Consider the following 15,746-nt stretch of genomic DNA (forward strand, 5'->3'; position numbering starts at 1 on the left):
CAACAAAATTTTGAAACAATGGAAGAAAAAGCCAGGAGCAAGTGGTTAAAGAAATTAACTTCAGGGTCTGCAAGTTCAAATATTATCAGAGAAACCAGTAAGTCACTTGAGACAGAAGAGGAAGCTGAGCAGATGGGAACACTAACTAGATAGCATACTGAGTCAGTAGCATGTTCACTTCACTTTTCATTTAAGTTCCTTCAATTTGGATTATTACTTGTAAGATACATAGGGAAATTCAGAATCTTTCAATCTTTAAACAAAAAATGTAATATGAAAAGCTTAGTGACCAAAGTGATCATCCATTACTATCTTAAGCATAATTTTAAGTGTCCAATTTTGAATTTCAAACCTGAAGGATCACAACTTTTCAACACACATCAGAAAATTTAGTTATTTTCATTAAGTTAGAGCTTTTAAAAGGCTGACACAGTTCCAACCATACAATACCCTGTTAAAAATGAAGTTGTTACTAAATAATGCTCCTAATCTTTCACCAGACATCACTGAAACTGATCAAGAGCTCTTTTATGTAAGAAGCAATTCTTTAGAGATAGGTAAACAAAGCAATACAACTGCTGAGATACCAACTGTGACACCAAAAAAATCGATTCAGTGATTCATTTCAACATACACCTAACAGCTATACTGTTGGGTTTTCTGGCTGTTGCTGTTTAGGTGGCCTGGAAAGGCCCAGGGATGGCCTTGGAGAGCCGACGCTTCAAAGAACGAGGAGAGACTTCTGATCTTGTCTCGGTCTTGGTGTTTATTAATTGTTTATCTAAAATATTTTCTTTCAGCCCGACAGAGGTCTGCACAGCAAGTCAGCCATGGGCACACTCCCCAAGCCCCTGGGCGGTCACTTATCTTTATACCCTAAGTTACGTGTACAATATTTATCATTTTTCTCCAATACTTTCTACTCTTATTAACCTGTGCACTTCTAGTAACAACCAATCCCCAAGTGCCACCACCACCACAGAAGATGGAGGCCAAGAAGAAGAAGAAGAAGGACAGGACACGCCCCAGTTCCTCCATCTTACTTCTTTAGACCCCCCTGTACCAAAATCCTAAACCCTGTGTTTTACACTTTAACTAACTTATCCCTTCACCATTCACCCAGTGAATTCCTCCCAGTCTTCATACAGGTCTCATCTCCTGTGTAGGATCAAAATCCTGCCACCAGACACTTCTGGCAACATTCCAGGATTCCCGAGCCCCCCAAGGGTGGTCTCGGCCTCTCTGCACCTCCGTCCTGAGGTGCTGAGATCCCACACTATACAGGACACTAGATGGAATGCAACCTTTATTTTTCAAATCTTTTTTTTTTAAAGAGTCAGTAGTATGGGTTGCCGAATAACTAGCTCTTTTAGAGCTTGCACTCAAAATAACGGAGACCAGGAAAAAGAGGAAGTCACAGCTCCAGCCAGACTATTGATTCCAAAATAGAATCCATTAAAATCAATGTTAAAATATCTCTTAAAGCTATTTTTTTCCCAGAAGAGAGTCCTACTTCCTTCCAAGTGAGATACCCCTGTCTATACTGAGTAAAGCAACAGTCCCTGCAAATCACGTCAGGACTGCTAGGAGCATGCTAGCACACCAGATTCAAGGTGCATCCTGGAGCAGGTTGCTCAGAGAGGTTATGCAGTCTCCATCTGTGGAGAAACACAAAAACCCAACTGGACCTGGACCTGAGGAAGCTGCTGTAGAGATCCTGCTTGGAACAGGGACTTGGACTGCGTGTTCTCAAGAGCCCTTTTCCAACTTCAGTGACTGGGCAAGTCTGTGAACCTTCTATTTCCACAAGGAGTGAGGGGTTGCTGTGTCAGACTAGGACATGGAAAGCCCTGGCTCAACCCCAGGCTTTCCCTCAGACCACTGGTACAACTGTGGCCCAGCTCTCCTGCACCTCAGTTTCTTTAGCAGCCACAGACTGGCAGCAGAGACAAGGAGTGCCTCAGCCACAAAGTGTCCCAGCAACCATTCCCAGGAGGCTGGATCAAAGTACTTATCACTTAGACACTGGACTCCATGAAGAGCAGGATACAGGACTTTCAGAAAGCCTAACAATGTCCACACACCCAGTCTAGACATTTCAAGTAGGGATTCCCTTTTTCAGGAAGCATGGAGAATTCTCTGGCAAAAGGACAGTGACTTGGACATCTGAAAAATAATTAGAGTTAAAATTAAACTGTTTATAGACCATGGGGCCCTACTGCTGCAGAATGCAGTCACCTCAGCATAGCACATAGTGACCCTCTCTTTAACTGGTGCAAATCTTTAGTTGTCCTAAGGTCTACAGAGTTAAAATAAATCTTCAGTGTAAACTGAGGATCACAAATAAAGACTATACTTCATTTATAGTTACTTAAAAACATAATTGAAATAGAGGCAATAATCACTGAAATCCAACACTGATCTGTAAATAAAAACTGAATTTTCTTTTGAAAGACTTTGAATAGCAGAAGGCTTCTCCTTGCATATAAACTCAACCCTCCTGAATTTACAGCACTCCTTCAGAAGAGACAATCCCTTGCAGTGAACTTAACCCATCACATTAATTTTGTATCCTGTGATAAAAAAGGCTCTCTAGTTACAGCTACAGACTAGGATATTATTTTCTTAGCAGTTACTTCCATAATGAAATTCCAGAACGATAAAGATGTGGCTCCTAAGAGTTCATGCTATTAACAGATGTACTGCTTCTTGTCTGGGTTTTCTAAATGCTCAAGGCCTTGGGATATGAGATGGTAGCTGCAACAGAGAAAACATAACTTAGCAGATGAAAACAAGGAAGGGGAAAAAAACCCACAGCACTGCCTAGAGGGGTGTAACTTTTCTCTTACTGCAGATCATCATGTGCAGGAATACAGAGGCTGATCTACTTAGGCCAGAACAAGACGTTAGACAATTATTCATCTCTCCTGGGATTTCCCTTGCTAAATGCAGAGTTGGTTCAAGGTCTTGGTCATGATATTTCTGATTATGAGCCAGAAATAGGACTGGGGAGGAAAGTGCTGGGGGTAGGGGGACAGAGGGTCAGGGGAAATAATGGTTACCAAACACTGCAGCAGCCAGTGACAACAGCTTAGGCCATTCCTTACTTCATTCCTCAACTTTGTTAACAGCTTCTTTTTGAATTGTCAGTTTTACCTGAATTCAAATTTCCTTTTTCTTTTTCCTCCTTAAGGACTTATTTATTTTTCTCATCAGTTCGACCAAAGCAGGCTGAAATATGCGGAAGACAAACTACTTTCAAAAACTGGATATCCTCCCAAACATATTGTTCTCACAGGGATGACAACAGTACTGATAGCAATTTAAGGAAAAGAAGAAAAAAACCAAACTCTACTGAATCTCTCTGCTGTTAGAACAAAATTCCAGTCACTCCCTCACTGCACAGGTTTCCCTCAGCACCTTTCTCCCACTCACAAACCGCAACAGCTACTCCAAAACAAAATCATTCTGAACTAACTGAGGATTTTCTCCCTAAGAGATTCCAAAAGACAAGAGGGAGTGCTGTGAATTATTAATCTTATTTCTACATAAGAATGGTGCCAGTATGGCCAGGCAGTTTATATGCAAATAATATGTCCATAAATCCACAACTATAAAAATACAAATTGCTGAGCTTCTTACCTACAATCTCAATGGCATTTCCAATAACATCCCATTAGAAAATAGTTCAGAAATGCGATTTCCCCCATTACAGTCATCTAACATATGAAAGAGTTACTTCACAGCTATTCTAGATTTAAATTCAAAAGCCAATAAATGTTTCAAGAACATGACAGCAGCAGAAGTAAAATGGGAATGAAAGACTAACTTAACCCAACAGCTGCAATGGTTAAAATGAGAAGGTAACAGAACTATTCAGGTTGAAAAGGCATGACTCCTAACATAGAATACAACTCAAATGATACCAGTTAAGGGCAATAGTTTATGTCAGGTAACAAGCCAGCACCAGCCATGCATTTATGTTCCTCCAACAATTAGCTTGTGCAATAGGCTTCCAGTACTTCTCAAAGATCTTAACCCTAGTTACACTTTAATTTCTTTTGATCCTTTCCAAAACCAATTTTTCTTTCTCCCTCAGTTTCAGGCCTCAGGATTCTTACTACAAGCTGCTGAGTTTGTACAGTCATTTCAATTTACCAGCAGACAACAAGAAGACAATGTTTTCCAGAAGATTTCTGAGAGTAAATATGCTCCCCATTAAATCCACATCGTATTTTTAATCAGTTACAAACCTCCTTCGTGTATATGGAAAAAGAAGAGCACAGTATTCCAGAGGGCAATCCTGTGACACAGGAATGCTTCAGTGTTTGTGCTCCCATGGAGAGACAATGCAAAGGGCACAAAACCACTACTTCAAACTTCACATCCAGCCTCCAGAAGGAAGCTATTTTCTTCCCTAGTCACAACAAGAGCCTCCAGGAGCACAGATATTGGCCTACCTTGCATATATGCCTCTATTCGCCGGATGAGCTCATACGACTTGGATCGATCCAGGAGTGTACGGATGGCCGGGAGAGGGTCTAGGATAATGGTCTCTGGATGAGCATCAATGTACTCCTGCAAAACAATATACAGGGGGAAAAATGGCATTAGGTGGGCTGAAGAGAGTAGAAAAATAATGACAAGAGAAAATAATGGGGAAGAGAATATATAACGTTAAAAATCCAGCTTCTCTTCAAGGGGAGCCAAATGGACTTTGGCAACACAAAAAGTCCCCAGACAGTCAAAACACTGACACTTGAATCAAACACAAACATGACAGCTAACTGGTTTAGATGGCAAATTCCTCCTCTAGACTCCATCAGGAGCAAAACCTCTCCTGCAACCACATTAGCTCACAAGGGAGCCAGTGGCAAAGTGCCACAGTAAGAACTGACAGCAAGACTGAGAAAAGCCATTAGGAGAAGAGAGATGGCACACAGCTATCTTGGGGTCAGCCTTGCATTCAATTACTGCATGTGAACATCACAACTATTTGAACTAGGCTCAGAAATACATCTGTGTTCTTTTATGTTGTTTTTATTGCTGTCTTCTAGCTGGGCTGAAGACAGTGTTAAGGGCTGAATGATAAGGGCCGAAATTATTTTTGGCAGAGCTGAAGAGATTGCTGCTTCACTGTATCTTCATTGCTTGCTACTTCTCTATGCTCATACTCTCCTTTTCTGACTACAAGATCAAAGTAATGTTAAGGACCTCATGGATCTTCAGCTTGGGAACTCAATTCCCTGTTCACTGAGGTCATGACTGCACTACTGCATCTTGGCCAGAAACACAGACACAGCTGCCAGGTATCAGCCTTTCAAACCCAACAAAACTCCCTTCTGTTTCTTAGAAGCTGAATTCCTTCATCATCAACCTGGCTCTATAAACTCAGTGGGAAACACATCTATCTTACTCTACTCAAAATCAGACAAATATATCCAAAGTTAGCGTCTCTCTTTGTTTCACCCAACCTCCCAAAGCCATCCTAATGTTTCCACTTACTTCTTTAAACCCATTAATGCAAAAGCTCCTACAATTAATAGACTTCCATGAAGTTCTACTTCATTTAAATTGATTTTTCCAAGAAGAAAACATACTACAAAAGATACTCAGAGTATGATGAGATGGCCTCAGGAGATGCACTTTGCTGGAGAGAAAAGAATGGCATAATCTATTCCCAGAAAGTGATTTTGTTCCAGATACTACCTGGGGATGCAGAACCTGTTGCTTCCTGGTGACTACATAGTCTGAACTGATGGCTGCTGAAAGGAGATTATTCATTTGAGGCTGAGAGGATCCAGCATTGGGGTCTAATGGACCTACTGCACCACCCCCAAGACACAAGCAGCTTTCCTTCACAGGGCACAAGGCACCCCTCAGTGGCAATACTTGTGTCTGACATATTTAGTAATCCCTGCAGAACACAAAGAATGAACTCCCCAAAGACATGTTCAACCTTGCTGCCTCATGGGAAAAGGAAGGGACAGCCTTTCACACAGCTGGTCATCAGGACTGCCAAACCTAGCTGCTGTCTCACCCTTGCAATACAGCCTGGATGAAAAGCCTCATCAGCTCAGTGGAGCAGAAGGTGGGTTCATTTCCAGCCACTAAACCCCAGAACATGCAGTTTTCATCAGTCTTCTGTCTATTAGAACTTCCAGAGTCTAAAGCAGAGCAATCAGCTTTCAAATACAGATGAGATTTTTTTATTCTTTTCAGAGCTAGAGTATCTTATTACCTAATGCCTCTTAAACACCCACACATGTCTATGCATACGTGCCCTTTTATGCAGCAGCTAAAACACCCTGTGGAGCTAGCATGATCCAGTGATAGGGCATTAGCTTGAATTTGCTGATAGTGAAACTGAACTTGAGTATCTCAACATCTCCAGAGTGTAACAAGGCAGCTTTTAGTCCCTCTGTGCCTCCATTTAAAAGACAGGGAGTTACCACGCTGTCTTTCCCAGCACACTGAGAGGATGAGCTCCTTACAGAGAGCCCATACGCTGATGGGGGAGGAGGCAAGCACAGCGCCCAGACTAACATGTCACAGCTCTGAAAGGTGGCCTCAGCAGAGCTCTGACAGCAAACCCCCTGATGTGTGTACGAGCTCTTCCTTTTACACTGTGGTGACCACCTGTCTGCCTTGACCAGTCTCTGATTCCACCTTGACTTCAAGCTCCCTGAACTTCCATCCTGGCCCAGCCCCTCCTGTGCATGTACTGATCCTTCCCCTTCCATATACATTCCTCCTGCCTGTGGACTCTTGCCTTTACTGCCCTCCCCAGATGGAATGATTTTTCTGTCTCTCAGCTCCTTGCGTACCTTCCTGAATCTTCCTCATTCTCATCATCATTGAGAACTATCCTTGCTTCCCCAGGACTTATGTATTCTACTTGTTAATTTGGCTCATGTTACTCTAATTATTTCCAGAGGGAGCCTGTCTTTTTTATGCTTTCTGCAAGGGGACCTCACAGTGCTTTATTTCTAATGGTAATAGCCCTAAACCAGACTTAAAGATCATCCAAGCACTAAGCTTGCCAGAGCATAACAAAGTTTACCAGGAATAAGGAACAAGCTCAAGGCCATTCTACACCAGTCAACATGTCAAGAGAGATGAGCATCTAAGTTGACTTTCCAGTGACTTATTTCTCATCCTGTTGCCTTAAGGAGCCTCCAAAAAGCTCTGTAAGGCCAACAAGAAATAACTGATGAAGATGAGGGAGATGGGAGCTGTTTTCCAAAAGCCATTTAGAGTCTGAAGAACTTTAACAAATTACTCTAATGTCAAGAAGAACTGCACGAATACAAGGCAACAGCCCCTTCAAACACACACCAAAGGCTTTTGAGCAGATCAGCTTTCTTTACAAAACAATGAAATTTCTCAGCATTAAATCTATGTCAGGTACTATTCTCCAACTCTTCTCCATTTCCAGGCCTAGGAAGTTGGACTGCCAAAAAGCACAGGAACAGCAAAAGAGCAGTGAAGATCTGTGTCATCTAAGGCAAGACCTCAAACTTGAAGTGTCTCCTAGAGCTCATCTGGGGACAGCCACACATCTCTCCTTTTAACTGAATCCAGAAACAGCCTCTTTTCAAAGAGACTCTCAATGCAGAACAAGGTCAGTGTATTTGTATGCATCCTTTCTGTTTGAACACAGCTAGAGATGAACTGCTGAAGCTGTGCAGGGGCTTCCAGCTTCCCCTTGGGCCTTTAGGCTGCCAGCACTTTCCCAGTCTCCCACACCTCTCACCAGTACATCACCAACACAAGCAAAAGAAAGTTTCAATACCCATGCACAGAAAACTACTTTAAGTAATTAAAAGATCTGAATCTTACACCAACAGGAAATTACAATAAGAAAAGTCAATTTTGTTAGTTTCACAGGAACAATTATGGTAGCTGATTTGAAATCTTTCATAAACTTTGATTCTTTACTAGAAACTGCTGCACACATCATGTACTACAAACATACTCAGTTTTCAAAGCCATATACTTTATCTAGAAGGCAGGAACTGAGGTAGTTTGGTTTTCTCTCTTACCAAGAAGGCAGAACTGCAGCACCACTAAGTGACCTGTGAAGATCACCTGAGAGACTGGAGAACTCTTGATGTAGCCCAAGTAATAGCACTCTTCCCACAGCACAGAGTGGCTCCACTACCAGAAATACAGATCTGCACAAACATGTCGGGTTTCTGCCTAATTATTTTGAAAGCAGATGAGCTACTATAGACATGAACTTGAAAATGAAGCAGTTGAAGAAGGAAAAGAGAAACACTGAAGCCAAGAGAGTACAGCACAACCTTTCAACTTTGAACCTTCAAGTCTTCTCTCGTCCTTCCTGCAAAACAACTCTGCTCTCTACTTTGGTGGATTTACTGAAGACTGATATCCAACAGCAGATTCCAACCACCCAGGCAACAGTGTGGAAGATATTTAGGCTTTCCAACAATAGATTGAAAAGGATCTGTCCTTGGGCTGCAGTTCAGCTTGACCCAGACAACATCTATATTTTCCTCTTTCTAATCTTTGACATAATAAAAGCAAACAAGAACAAACAAGGAATTTTAGCAGATGCTCCTTTGTTTGTATTCCAGGCCTGGTGTTAAGTCATGCTTTGTACCAGCCCCATTACTGGCAGAAGGCCAACAATGAAACTTGAAATCAGAAAGAGACCAAATATTTCATGTTCCCAATTAAATACCTCTGGATATAATCCAGCGATTAAAAAAAAATACTTTCCTTGAGAAGCCTGTGTATAGATGAGGATAGAGCTGCTTGTCATTTTACCCCAAAAGGTAGCTAATGATTTTAATATTTTAACAGAAAGTTGATATAGTATCTACTGCAAATAATAGGTCATTAGATGATAAGATACTCACTGATTCGTTGACTTGCTTTTATTACTAAGTAATAAAACTTACATAATGTTTTGTTTAATATCAAACAAAGTTCCATTAAAAATATTCCAGAAGAAAACAAGTAAGAAAAAGAAACAATAATGTCATTTGGATTTGTGTTTTCCCACATACAGAAACATGACAATGACTGCTTGTAAAAACATGTCAACATTTTCCAAGGGAGAAAGATATGTAAACACAAGCTGGTCTAAAGCATTTGAATCAGATTTAGATTTAAAAGCTCCTTTTAGTTGTCTTAGGCTGTGATGGTCTCTTTTCAAGAACACCTCCTTCCAAAAGGAAAGGTGAAGGTGTATTGGGTCTTCAATAAATGCTCACCTTGAAATTGTTTGTCTCTAAATCTAAAATATTTCTGCAGCAGTTAGGAGGAAAGAAGGGTGTGGCAAGGGGAAGGGGGAAATTATCTTCTCTGTTACATCTCTATTCTCTGTATATATCAAAGAAACTTTCTGTGTATTCAGCTGTCCTGTGAAGCCTTCAGAAGTCCTTTACTCCTTCATCTTGCAAATCCTACCCACAGGAAGCTATCCGAACCCCTAGCACTTGAATGACAAATTTTTTGTTAATTTTGCTGTTTACAAGGCTCTTCCAATAATTTAAGACATCATTATTTTTCAAATGCATAAAACACAGGAATTGGCCTGTGAATTCAGGTGTAAATACACCATTTCAATTTTGTATCAACCTGTCCCTCCAATTAGGAAAGAATTACTAAGACGTAATAGTTTCCTTTTTGCTTGCCTCGTCTCAGCTGAGAAGTCCCCTACCTCCTTCCCTTCCAAAATATCTCCCTCATTTTCCTTCCTTTTAGTCTCAAACCCTTCTAAGAAAGCTTCTCAATCAAGATTAGAAGAGACCATCCTGGGCAACTCCAGAGTGGGAGAGTCAAGAATTGAAGGTCAGTAGGGGAGGAAACATTTTAAATTTTCATCAACCTGATAGCAAAAGACTAGGCATAAAAACTGTGTCTGATCTGTCTTTTTAAGTAAGCTAATGCAAAGAGAACCTGCTCAGAAAAAGCTTTGAAAGACAAATTAATAACCCTATTGATTTTCCATCACTGGAGCCATCATTTTGAACGCAATATGAAGCTGCAATGAATGAAGCCACTCAAGCCCCTGTACAGCTATGACAGGGAGCTGCTCAGAGAGCATTTTGCTCTAATGAAAGACTAACAAAGATTCCCCAATGTCTTACAGGAGCCAAAACATACTCAGTTTTCAAATCCATGTACTTTGTCTAGAAAGTAGGAACTGGGGTAGCTGGTTTTCTTCCTTACCAAGAAGGCAGAACTGTAGCACCAGCAAGTGAAAGGCACCCTGGGGACTCTGCCTCTTCACCTGACCTCCTCCATGTACCTCTGGTCAAGAAGGAACCACTGAGGACTTTAACCAATTCTCAGAGTTAACTAATTACCTGTGTTCAATCAGTCCAGCCCTGTGTTACAGTGGGTAGGAAGGGAGATTGACCATCATCTCTACAAATAATCCTCATCCCCCAAAACAAGGACTTTAGTGTCTTAAAAAGCAAATAACAGTATTTCTCCACTTTTCATCTCGTGCACTACACTAGGTGTTGCATGCAGTCTTTGTTTTGGCTTTGGATGAGATCACCAGGCACTCATCACTGATTTTCAGGGCAGTGGAGAACAGCTGCACCCACCAGTATTCTCCTGAGAAACTGCATTCCATACCACATCCAACCAGCACAAAGACCTCAGAAAGCTCAGCCCTAAAGGTTTTCTGGCGCTAAAAATGCCACTGTCAACAGGCAACTCCTCCATACCATTTTCATTCTCCTGTCATTTTTTTTCCAAGGCAACTGAAAACAGTCAGAAAATGGCATGCCAAGAGGCTTCCTGTTCTATTAGCACTCTCTGCCAGACCCTACAAGGGCTCATCACAGACTCCAGAGAGCAGGGACACAGAGTCATGTAAACATGAAGTCAGTTTCCTCCTCAGTTCTTTGCAGATTAGATGGTCAAGGCCTCTATAACATAGATCTGAAAAAAGTCATTCTTAAAAAGGTCATAAATGTAGTCTGGCAGATCATTCCTCCTCCTGTGGTCAAGGATCCCCTGCTCTCTGCTTCCTGGAAGACTGCTTTATGGAGCCAACAGTAAGACTGCTGCCAGGTATCATCTTGCTGTCACATTTATATTCAATAGCAGGAAAAAAAAGCATAATGAATTTTGCACTGTTTGGTCTGGTTAAGATCATCACAACTTTTTCAGTCAACTTAGTCAACAATAAGAGAACCACACTATTTCCACTTGTGTGTAGGTGCCAGAAATACCACAGTGCTTATATAACACCTCACTCATACAAACAACTTTCTTGCAAGGGGACATTTTTCATTTTCTAGGTCACTCATTGATTTTAGGAGCCCAAAACAACAACCCTATACCACACACTTTAGTATAAAGTATTCTTAAAATTTCTTCTTCCTATGGAATATGTTTCTCTTAATTTCTAATGATTTTCAATATCTTAAAAGTAATACAGGACAGACTGACACAGGCAGCAATTTGCAGATAGTTTCTGCCCTGGAGATGAAACTACATGAGAGTAAACTCTAAAAACACATTTTGGCATGTAATTCAACACAGAAGGGCCTGTGCTCTGCACCACTGGTTCCTGGTTATGTTTTACTACTGTGGGAGCTTCCTGCATGCCAATGATGTGGCACAACTCAGTCTCCTACAGAAGCAAAAGCTTAAGGCCTTACTTTATTGGAGAGAGGATATTATTCAGATGTCTGCTCACAGGGGCCCTACCCTCTATCTCATCCTGTCTTCCAAAATAAAAAAGTTTGGAAGGCACTGGGAGAGAATCTTTTAAGACACTTCTTGGGGAAAACAGTTCTCTGTACCACACATCCTGCATATTTCTGACCTTCAATGTAAACTTGAGGGGAAAAAAAAATATAACAGGATTTTCAGCAATGGAGGACAGAGTCACTCACAGTAATCCTGATGTTGCAGAAATTAGCATTCCAGGAACTAGGAAGACTAGACAGAGCTGGGCCAAACTAATTCAGTGGCTTCTGTCATGGAGGGATGCAAACACATGTTCCTCTTTGTGAGCAGCACTAATACTCTTGAAATGACATAAGAACATTTGGTGGGAAACCAGTTCTAACTAACCATAGTGATACAAAACAAAACCTTCCCAAGGTGCAAGTCCATTTTAAACTGACAAAACCACTTTTGCTGGGCTATCAGCAGCAAGTCAACAGTGTGCCAGACAGCTCTTTTCACCAAACTCCTACAAACTGCACTATAATCAGACTGAATTTGCTGCACCAAAATCATGCTCCTGCTTGAAATGCAGAAAGAACTACTTACCTGGAACCTCTGAACCAACTCCAGTGACTGGCTGTCATTCTGGTCTGCTTCAAGGATTACATCTGTCAGTTTATGTATGATCACATCCAAAGGGCCCTGATCTTCAATGGGTTTGGTGAGGTCAAGCTGAAAAAAACAGAAGCATTTCATTAATATATGGGGGATCCAAGCTCTTGTCCCTGCCACCATCCAAGGTGCTGCTGCCACACAGATAACATTTACTTTACACAATGCCTTTGTTTTGGTATGTTATCCAAATCTCTGAGAATTTACACATCACTGAATGTCAAAAAACTTTACTCACACACTTGTTTCTCAGCAGTGCAGCTCTAATTCCATGAAAAACAGCGAAGTCATCAGCAAGTACCCTTCATCCAAACATCTCCCTGTGCTTCTCCACCCTAAACCAACATATGGCTCTTCAGCTCAGTTTCCTGGCACGTTCACACAGCTTCCTGGTACATTCACATACATGCAAAAGGAATGAGCCAACAAGGAGTAACACCACTAATAAAAGGAAGGTCTTCTGTGCCCACTGGGATTGCACAAAACAGCACCCAGGAGAGGAATAAAGGTTACACAAAAGCAAGTGAGTCAGCATCTGCAGAAATTCATCTGCTACTGAGACAGCTACTTAGCTGCTACCAGGAGGAGTGCAGCTCCCAGACAACTCCCAGTAGCAACTTTGGCAGTTAGCTGGGTAGGAGACAAAGATTTGGGGTGAGTGTGCAGAAAGTCTGCTCCACACAGCACAGGAAGGCATGAAAACAGTGGCAATGTGTTAGAGGGCTTGGTCTCAGCACCAAAACAGGGTTCAAGAGCAGAGGAGCCACCTGCACTGGAAAAGGATTGAGGAATTCTCTCTTGATGAAATATCAGTGCAAAGAAGCTTACTGGACCTGTATGAGATGCATGCAAGGATCCTAAGAGAGCCGGCCAGTGTTATTGTGAGGGCTTGGATTTATCAGGACATAAATCAAAACTATGGAGATTATGACTAAATCAGGCAAAAAAAAAAAAAAACAAAAAACCAAAAACCAACCACAAGGGCAGTGTGGTTGCAGCAGAGTCCCACAGAGGTGGCAGGATCTCCATTTGTCAAGATGTTCAATACCTGATTGGGCAAAGCCCTAAGTAAGTTAGTCTAAATGCCAAATCTGCTTTGATGAAGATGATGCATTGCAGACCCCCCAAGATGCTCACAGGACTTGATGATCCCATGAAGCTGCTCACCAGATTTAACATTAGTTCAGTGTAAGTCAGAACTGGCTCATGTTCAACACAACAAGCTGCTCACAGCACAAAAGCTGTGAGAGTCAATTCAACCAGTTGTGAGACCTACTGCATCAATGACAACTTAACCTTGTAAATGCCAAACCAGGAACATCTTTGAGAGGAAAGATGGATGTGTGCTTACTAAAGTTAGCATCTGATTTTACCTGCATGATCCTTTCTATTGCTGCTTTCTTTTTTATTCAGCTCTGGTGAAGAAGGGTGTGAGAGGCACAGGAGGGAGAGGAGTACTGGGCTGCTGCTGATGCTGTTTTCTGTCTCATTAGCTTGAGTTTTGTCCTACTAAAATTTCCCACCCTACAGAAATGGCCCTGCTTTGAATTAAGGAGTGAGTGCTTAAAGAAGGTAAAGCTATAAGACAGGATCAAATGAAGAAAACCAAACCAGCAGAGATCTATCAGCCTTATAATAATTTGCTAGTTGTTAATGTAACTGACCCACAGAGCTGAATTACTTGTCTTGTGTAGGTACTCTTATCTGGGCCAGGCTTCCCTGAGCAGAATAACTGAAGGTACCTGTGGCACAAAAACAAATTGAAAGACTGCCAGTTCCTCCCTCAGAAACCATCCTTGCTTGCCCATTACTGTATGCTCCTACTAACAGTTATGGGTTAGGGCTCTCTGAAGTCCTAATGCAGATTCCAATCCAGCTGGAAAACAGTGTGTGTCTCACTTCCAAGGAGACAAATAGAGGCACTGCTCACAGGTGGGCAGCCACTCCTACAAGCCAAGAGACCAGCAGGACAGACAGTGTGGGTGCTCAGGGATGGGTAAGCTGTGGCCAGGTGAGGCAGTCCACAGGAGGTCTGGCTGCCCTGACATATTTTCACTCTCACAAGAAGTGCAGCACAAGGGCCAGGGGACAGCCTAAGTATCTGCAAAATGAAATGAACTGCAGCTTGGCTAAAGAACAAGGAAGGAGATAATCAACTTCTTCAAGCAAGTTCCAGAAAAATCAGTTAATATCCTTAAAAGAAATCTCAGATGACTAAACTGCTGCTTCTGATTTTTTTCCATCTGCCTATCACATCTGGAAGGAAACAGCAAAACAAAGAGTCCATTTAACTAGGTCAGAAAGTTCACGGTTGCCAAGGTACTAAATTCTGAATTAATCCATTTTCTGGACTTGCAGTTTGAAAAGCAGTAAGAAGCAAGCAAGCATTTCAGATTGGTTACCCCTCTACATTCTTCCTGAACTTTCAGCTCAATCTGCACGGAAACATTCAGAAAACAAGAACAGTCCTCCCTTTCAGCCTTCAAGGCAAATCCAGGCATTTCCAGCGCAGTGTTTTCCACAAGCATAAGACATCTGGGCAAGATAACTTCTTCACAATAGTTGTGCCAGCTAAACACAACAGGTACATTTTGAGAACAAAACCAAATGCAGGTACTTTGCACACTGGAAAGCATTAAAAGGCTCCCCCTAACACTGTTTTGCTTCCCCCTCACCAGTAAAGCAGTGTGAGAAACGACAGCATGATAAAGCAGCTTCTCTGGAAGGAAGTTCAGTGACCACTTCAATTGCCTCAAAAAGGACAGCAGGTACATTTTAGCCACAAAAACCTTCAAAATTTGATCCAGTATTGTGTGGATTGGATGATCAAACCATTTGCAAGAATAAGTTCTCTGTGTTTAGAGCCATGGTGTAGAAAGAAAATATTCCTGGGCTGTGTGGAATTTGGAAGAGATCCACCTTCCTTTTATGCACTAAGAAAAAAAAGTAAAAGTAGAAGGAAAAAATGATTTGAGAAGGTAAAAAGAAGCCTTTTCAAAGTGGGAGTATCAAACCCAAAAAGAAGTCAGTGAAAGCTAAGTGCAAAATTTCTGATAGCCCTCTGCTGAGACCAACACTGATTCATTGTTTGTCATCAGCTGGAATTTGAGCTCTCCTACTTCCCTTCCCTTTCAGCGTCTCTCTGAATGATCTCTGCATTTGACATGGTGACCCAAAGGTTTGTTATTGCAAAGAACCTACACCATAGCAACAGAAGTGAGAGAAAAGATTTATCAGCACCAGCTTGAAAAACCAGAGATATATCTATGGTGCCTTTTCTTCTGTGAGGTAGGCTTTAGCCTGCAGCATACTCTGCTTGCCCTTCTTTATGTTAAAAAACCAATCCCAACCAGGTATTGGTTTAATGGCATTGTCACTTATCACCAAAACCCAGCAAACCTCAGGTGCAT

General features: G+C 41.7%; 1 protein-coding gene across 2 annotated transcripts in view; it reads right to left on the minus strand.

Annotated features, from left to right (window-relative positions):
- The window catches only part of ITPK1 (inositol-tetrakisphosphate 1-kinase), a 151,227-nt gene that overhangs the window by 53,023 nt on the left and 82,458 nt on the right, over positions 1-15,746 (minus strand). For both annotated transcript variants that reach the window (XM_058807929.1, XM_058807928.1), the window contains 2 exons: positions 12,271-12,396; positions 4,461-4,578 (listed from right to left, as the gene is read on the minus strand). In XM_058807929.1, coding sequence (XP_058663912.1) covers positions 4,461-4,578; positions 12,271-12,396 — 244 coding nt within the window. The remainder of the gene's footprint in view (positions 1-4,460; positions 4,579-12,270; positions 12,397-15,746) is intronic.

Source organism: Ammospiza caudacuta, chromosome 6 (assembly GCF_027887145.1).
Source record: "Ammospiza caudacuta isolate bAmmCau1 chromosome 6, bAmmCau1.pri, whole genome shotgun sequence".
Lineage (NCBI taxonomy): Eukaryota > Metazoa > Chordata > Aves > Passeriformes > Passerellidae > Ammospiza > Ammospiza caudacuta.